Source organism: Oncorhynchus mykiss, chromosome 12 (assembly GCF_057628025.1).
Source record: "Oncorhynchus mykiss isolate SJ-2025 chromosome 12, ASM5762802v1, whole genome shotgun sequence".
NCBI lineage: Eukaryota > Metazoa > Chordata > Actinopteri > Salmoniformes > Salmonidae > Oncorhynchus > Oncorhynchus mykiss.
The window spans coordinates 44,606,656-44,614,328 of NC_143033.1; the positions used below are offsets into that span (position 1 = coordinate 44,606,656).

The 7,673-nt window shown below is 39.7% G+C and overlaps 1 protein-coding gene across 1 annotated transcript; it reads right to left on the reverse strand.

Moving 5' to 3' along the window:
- Nucleotides 1-44: 44 nt before the first annotated feature.
- On the reverse strand, nucleotides 45-936 carry h2ax1 (H2A.X variant histone family member 1). Its single transcript, XM_021623828.2, has one exon. The coding sequence runs from the start codon at nucleotides 840-842 to the stop codon at nucleotides 456-458; it is 387 nt and encodes a 128-aa protein (XP_021479503.1). The 5' UTR covers nucleotides 843-936; the 3' UTR covers nucleotides 45-455.
- Nucleotides 937-7,673: the final 6,737 nt, after the last annotated feature.

Here is a 7,673-nt window from a genome sequence, read left to right on the forward strand (position 1 = left end):
ATGGAAAGTTCCCGGATTGTGAAAACAACAGACTGGTGATGACGTTTGTGCGCGTTCCCAGTATCAGTACAGAACATTTATTGAAATCAACCATTTCTGTCAAATAGACATGACATCACTTTGTTTAGCACAAAATGTGTTGATACAGCACTACTAAATAAAAACAATAATCTCTGCGTTATTCACCCCACCCTCAAATGAACCACCATTTATAGCACATATCCAAGAGACCGTGTCAAATGTGGTTTATGATCTAAGAAAATGTCCATACATGTATATGAATAGTCCAATGACGGTGCCTGCGCATCGTGGAAACCAATAACATGAAGCATTGTCCTTCTGCAAGCATCCAGTATCGGGTTGCGCTGTCATTAATTTGAAAATGAGGCTCTTTATACAGAAGTGGGTGTCTCTTAACGGAGCTCAGGTTTTTTTTGTGATCTGTAGCTAGCTGGTTACTTGCTCTTTGCTGGTTTTTCAGTCTTCTTGGGTAGGAGGACCGCCTGAATATTAGGCAATACTCCTCCTTGCGCGATGGTGACACCACCTAAAAGCTTGTTGAGTTCCTCGTCGTTGCGGACAGCCAGCTGAAGGTGGCGAGGGATGATCCTGGTCTTCTTATTATCCCTTGCAGCGTTGCCAGCCAACTCGAGGATCTCAGCCGTTAGGTATTCCAGCACAGCAGCCAAATAGACAGGAGCTCCGGCACCGACACGCTCGGCATAGTTGCCTTTGCGCAGTAACCTGTGGACACGTCCTACGGGGAACTGAAGGCCGGCGCGGGATGAACGGGACTTTGCCTTCGCTCTGGCCTTTCCTCCAGTTTTGCCTCTACCAGACATGTTAATTATTCTATTGTCACCTATCAATCCAAATACCAACAGAGCTATACAGCGAATTTTCTATCTGCCTTTACGTAATGCAGTTGAGGATTATTGTACTAATATACCTCGAGTGTCCCTATGATTGGACGGATAGGATGGAAACGCTTTAACCAATGGTGATGAACTACACCATTCAAGTGTCCAATAGCAAGAGCGCCGCTCTCCACATAGCTCTGCATTGCGATATTATATATAGAAGACAGACGTATAACGTGTCGTGTTCTAGTCACAGTAAGTGAGCGGAGCGAGGCGAGGAGCGAGATTCCCAAAGGCTGGAGCAAGCTTGTATGGCTCCCTGTGTGAACCCCCCCCCCCCCTTTCATTCTCAAAACTTTTGGCCATGACTGTACAAAAATAAGACTCATAAATATCAAAAAGTTGTAACAAAGACAGATAGAAACAAATGTGTTGATTTGGCACTCGAGCATCAATACATTACTCATCCCCCAACACCGTCAACCAAGAGTCAAGACTAAACCAATTCACCTTGGTGGTGTGCAGAGTGGTTTTATATTATTCTTAACCATTTCGCACAAACCAGAAAAAAAATGTGCCTGTGAAACTATATATTCACAGTATTATGAATGAATTGTGGTTTATTTGGTAGCATTTCGTAGTGTGATTGATTTGACTAATTGCATTAGTACTGTACAAAGTTAGAAGTGCGCTATTTGATAGATTTCCCTGCTCCCCCAACCTACCCCCGCCCCCCTCCCCATCTCGTACTTCTGAGTGGGTTGCCTGCCAAGCTCACAATCTAGAATCAGGGCGCCCACTTCAACAAGGTTAATTGACCCACAGTTACACACGGTGACATGACATCATTGACGTGACGTGCAAATGAGCGATATAAAAACGATCGCGCAAATGTCACCATTCCCATTTTTTTTGTGCGGCGCCCCATGCAGCCCCCGGCAAAATGGCACCCATGTCGCCTATACCTAAATCCGCCACTGGGCTGGAGCATAGGCTTTCTCGCCCTCTCCAATTTAGCTCCAGTACCGCTCACTTCACGAGCTCAGGGCATGCCCAGCCCAGCATACATTTAAAATCAAATCAAACTGTATTTGACACGTGCTGAAAACAACAGGTGTAGTAGACCTTACCGTAAAATGCTTACGTACAAACTCTTATTGATCCGCCCCTTTAAAAAAATGTTGGGCCTAAAATGACACCCAAATCTAACTGCCTGTAGCTCAGGACCTGAAGCAAGTATCTGCATATTCTTGATACCGTTTGAAAGGAAACACTTTGAAGTTTGTGAAATTAATGTAGGAGAATAAAACACATTAGATCTGGTAAAAGATAATACAAAGAAAAAAACATGTGTTTCTTTTTTTTTTTGCATGGCTGTGTGCTTGATTTTACTTTATCTGTCTGCAACTGGAGTGGCTGAAATAGCCGAATCCACTAATTTGAAGGGGTGTCCACATACTTTTCTATATATAGTGTATGTTAGATAGATGTCAAAAGACATTACAGAAGACAGAAATGCAAAAAGTGTCCTGCTTTTTATGAATTCACCTTACACGTGATATGTTCAAAGTACATATGATGAAAATGTTTGTAGTGTTGCAACACTGTCTCCTTTTATATGTGGTCTCTCTTCATCAGGTGCTTCTGCCTGATGGATTTAAAAGTGGTGGAAACCCTTTCCAGCCAATGCTCTTCCCAATCCAATGCTTTTAAATCCTTGAGATGGAGTGTGCAAGTGACCACTTTGGGAGAAGTGTGTAGAATTGTGATGCAGTCCAATAGTCCCAAATATCTTCCTCTCCTCACCTCCTTTCATTCAGTACATAACCGCTAATCTGGAGGAAGTAGAACACTAAAAGCAACATGTTGAAAAAACCTCTTCTGCCCTTTAATCTAGCTGGGATAATAATGAGGGAAAAGAGTTGAGGAAAGAAAGCCACTTAATAATATTAAGAACCATATTATATGCAATCCAAAGAAGGCACTCATGTTGAATACAATAAGATAATCAATGTATGATATCATTTTATGAACTCAAATATCCATGAAATTAGGACAAAGTCACATCTAAGACAGTACAAGTCTGTGATTTAACTCAGATCCTGTTACTACAGCATACAATGGAAGGACAATACTTAATTGTGTATTAGCTGCATATTAAGGGTGTCTGCCCGCAGGTGGTGATAATGAAACCAAATGGAAATTCATAAAATTGTGGACATGGAATACTATAAACTCGCATTTTGTGGACTGTTTTGACAGATTAGGGAGGGGAAAATTATTTATAAAAGGGGTTATACATGAAGAAAATCGAACCAATCTGTAATGAAAATGGATGGCCCTCCCTTCAGCAAAATATATTTGACCTAAACCCTCCCTGAATGCTTGAAAAAGTGACCATCCCCTATACCCAAAATAGTAATTCAAACAAAGTGGATAGCAGAGAACATGTCTACTATTTACCCTCACTTCTTGGACAGACCAGAGCCTTAGATATGCAGTTTTAGAAACTGTTCTTCGTCCTGTAAGCATTACACGGCAATACAGGAATTTTGATAGCGCACAGGGCTGCGGGCCAGAAGGTTGTGGGTTCGCAGATCACTGTGGACAAGAGTAGGGGTAGAAAGATCTCCTTTATAGTATAAGCACTGCATGAATCTATCAACGTATTTGCAGGTCCGAGAAAAAATGCAATGCAATTCTACGTCATCTTACATATTAGCAGAATCTTTTTTAATACCACACAAATTACCAGAATTACAGGCTAAGAATGAACAGAGATATGCAGTGCCTTCAGAAAGTATTCACACCCCTTGACTTTTTTCCATTTTTTTGTGTTACAGCCTGAATTTAAAATGGATTAAATTTGGATTTTTTTGTCACTAGCCTACACACCATAACCCATCATGATGTCAAAGTGGAATAATGTTGTTAGACATTTTTACTCATTTATTAAACATGTAAGTTTAAATGTCTTGAGTCAACAAGTATTCAACCCCTTTGTTATGGCAATCCTTAACAAACCTTTGCTTAACAAGTCACATAATAAGTTGCATGGATTGACTCTGTGTTCAATAATAGTGTTTCACTTGATTTTTGAACGACTACCTCATCTCTGTACCCCACACATACAATTATCTGTAAAGTCCCTCAGCCAAGTAATGAATTTCAAAAACGGATTCAACCAAAAAGACCAGGGAGGTTTCCAATGCCTCGCAAAGAAGGGCACCTATTGGTAGATGGGTAAAAATGAGAAAAAACAGACATTGAATATTCCTTTGAGCATGTCACTACAGTGACATGGGTGTATTGTTAGACCATCCAAAGTGTAATTAATAACTTTATCATATCAATAACTTTATCATCCTTCCTAACTCCTTCAGTTGCCGGAGAGGAAGGAAGCAGCTCATGGATTGGTAACAATTGCAGAGTTTACTGGCAGTGATAGAAGAAAACTGAGGATGGATCAACAACATTGTAGTTACTCCACAATACTAACCTAAATGACAGAGTGAAAAGAAGAAAGCCTGTACAGAATAAAAAATATTCCAAAACATGCATCCTGTTTGCAATAAGACACAAAAGCAAGACTGAAAATATTTTGGTAAAGAAATTCACTTTTTGTCCTGAATACAAAACATTATGTTTGGGGCAAATCCAACACAACACATCACTGAGTGCCACTCTTCATATTTCAAAGCATTGTGGTGGCTGGATCATGTTATGGGTATACTTGGCATCGGCAAGGGAGTTTTTTAGGATAAAAATAAACGGAATAGAGCTAAGCATAGGCAAAATCATAGAGGAATACCTGGTTCAGTCTGCTTTCCAACAGACACTGGGAGACAAATTTACCTTTTAGCAGGACAATAACCTAAAACAAAAGTTAAAATATATAAAGGAGTTGCTTACCAATAGTTGCTTACCCATAGGGCGGTGCACAATTGGCCCAGCGTCGTTCAGGTTTGGCTGGGGCAGGCCGTCATTGTAAATAAGAATTTGTTCTTAACTGACTTGCCTAGTTAAATAAAAGTTAAATAAAAAAATATAAAACCAAGACGACATTGAATGTTGCTGAGTGGCCTAGTTACAGCCTTGACTTAAATCAGCTTGAAAATCTATGGCAAGACTTGAAAATGGTTGTCTAGTAATGATCAAAAACCAACTTGACAGAGTTTGAATTATAAAAAATATTGTACAATCCAGCTGTGCAAAGCTCTTAGAGACTTACCCAAAAATACTCTCATCTGTAATTGCTGCCAAAGGCGCTTCTACAAAGTTTTGAGTCAGGTGTGTGAATACTCAGGTCAATTATATATTTCTGTTTCATTTTTTTATACATTTGCAAAATTTTCTAAAAACATGTTTTCACTTTATAATTATGGGGTATTGTGTGTAGATGGGTGAGAAAAAAATATATTTAATCTATTTTGAATTCAGGCTGTAACACAAATAAATATGGAATAATTTAAGGCTTATGGATACTTTCTGAAGGCACTGTAGGCCTGTTTGTTTATGTTATCATATTTCTCCAATGCCAAATCTGTGTGTGTTGTTTGCAACTAAACTGTTCCTGTTTGCAAATAATTAATTCTGAGATGTCATTAGGAATCTGAGGATGGTACTTTCAAAAGTTAGGCCTACCTTTCAACCCCAGACAGTGTAGGCCTACCTTTCTACCCCAGACAGTGTAGGCCTACCGACGCAGAAAAATTGAACCATTAACTGCTGGCTACTTTTCTTCCGTTGCTTAAACTAACTAACGAACTAAGTGCTTCTCTAAAAGCTGTCTGGGTTTAAACATCTATTGTACAGAAAGTTAATAGCGTAATCAATTGATAGTGACAGAATTAGATTACTTCCCAAGCAAAGTCTATTTCTTGTCTCCTCGGCTGTAGAAGGGTGTAGATCAGCCTCTGAATCTCAAAGAAACAAAACAATGATATCCTCATATGCATCGTCATTTTTCCCGGGTATTTAACATATTTTTTTCTAGCATAAAGCATCGCTGACCAAAACGCTGTTATATATTACTGTATATAATCAGTCGATCAGTTTTATTTTCTTCAAAATCTTAAGCTAACAAGGGTAGGCCTATGCTTTCTTTCATTAAATTTGTTTCATTAAAAGTAGGCCAAAGTTAACCTCTGGTCCATCTTCGCACTCTCTTTCTTAACCTGAACAGAACATAGGCTATAGGCTAGTCCGCCTATCGCCTATTATTTTTGGAAGAAACCTTTGACTTTCCCCCTGAACTGCCACCACAGGCCTACACAGCACAGCCATTGTTTTTTGATCAGCAAGAGCAGAGCAGGCCCGGTGCTCAGGTTTGGAATATCCCATTGCAGTGTGTAATGCAGCCTAGTTGTATTTACACCATCCCAGCAGCTATCTTAGAAATACTTTGCTCTGTGTTTCTGTAACCGATGTGAAATGGCTAGCGCGTCGGTGCGCGCTAATAGAGTTTCAATCGGTGACGTCACTCGCGCTGAGCCCTTGAAGTAGTGGTTCCCCTTGCTATTTCGTTTTTTTTCTGTGAGTTCAATGGGCATATTGCACAGTTGCTCTAGCGATACATTTGGTCAAGCCCGAACTGTGCGATGTATTGGGGAGTTGTAGTTTCCAATACTATACATAGCTTAGCGCAGAAAACGCGGTAATCAACTAAAGTAACCATAATCCATTGCGTGCCAATTTGTCCAGCCTCAGTAGAATAGACAGAAGAATATGCAATCGAGAGAGCAGTTGCTTCGCGGTGTATCTCTATCTGAAAATACACGATCAAAGGGTTGTGCCAATCTCGTCATACTCGTAACCGTTTTATTACACTTGATACTCGTAATGAGATTTACTCGTGATAGGAGGCTATAGCTCAAGTGCTTTTACCTCAAGTGCGCATTAATATGCTATCACTCAGGGTGCATGGTTATGCGCAACTCATTCACACACATTGAAAAAACGACCCCGACTGATGACAATGCACATGATTTACTTACTTAGTCCTATTCAATTATCAACTAAATAGACGAATAACTATCCTAATGCATGACTGGCTACTACTGCTTGCATTTATTCGAGACGCAGATTTCGATGACGTTATGCTAATTCGCCTGCCCCAAGTAATGTTTCACTTTCGAAAGGAGCAAAACTTCTCTCCTGTCTCTCCTTCTCTCTCTTGCGCACAACATTGTACAGGTCTAATTTTCACGATTTGGACATTTTTTCCAAAGCTAATAAACGTGGACATGTGAGAAGCATTTTGTATTCCTAGTTGAATTAGTTAGGGAGCGAAAACAAAGTACAAGCCTGAGTACAATAGCTCATTGGTCATGTGACCTACTGACTTCAAACAAGTTTCAGAATGTCCACTGAGTTGGCCTACACATTTCACACCCTTTAGTTTGTCAATTTTCATCTCACAAGATTTTACATGTATTTTTCAAAATGTAAAATTTCAATAGCTCCTTGATCATGTGACCTACTGACTTTTAACAAGGTTCAGAATGTCCACTGACTACCCTTCTATATTGCACACCCTATAGTTTGTCCATATTCATCTCACACGTTTTTACATGAATTTGTCTACATTTAACATTTCATTAGCTCATTGGTCATGTGACCTAGTGACTTCAAATGAGGTTCAGAATGTCCACTCAGTGGGCCTACACATTGCACACCCTGTAGTTTGTTCATTTTCATCTCACACGTTTTACAGTAATTTTTTTGTCTTCAATATTATTCTACAAGGTAGAAAATAGTACAAATAAAGACAAACACTGGAATGAGTAGGTGTGTCAAAACTTTTGACTGGTA

Excerpts from the sequence above, each read along its gene's own strand:
- h2ax1 (XM_021623828.2), bottom strand. The coding sequence starts at position 842 with ATGTCTGGTAGAGGCAAAACTGGAGGAAAGGCCAGAGCGAAGGCAAAG.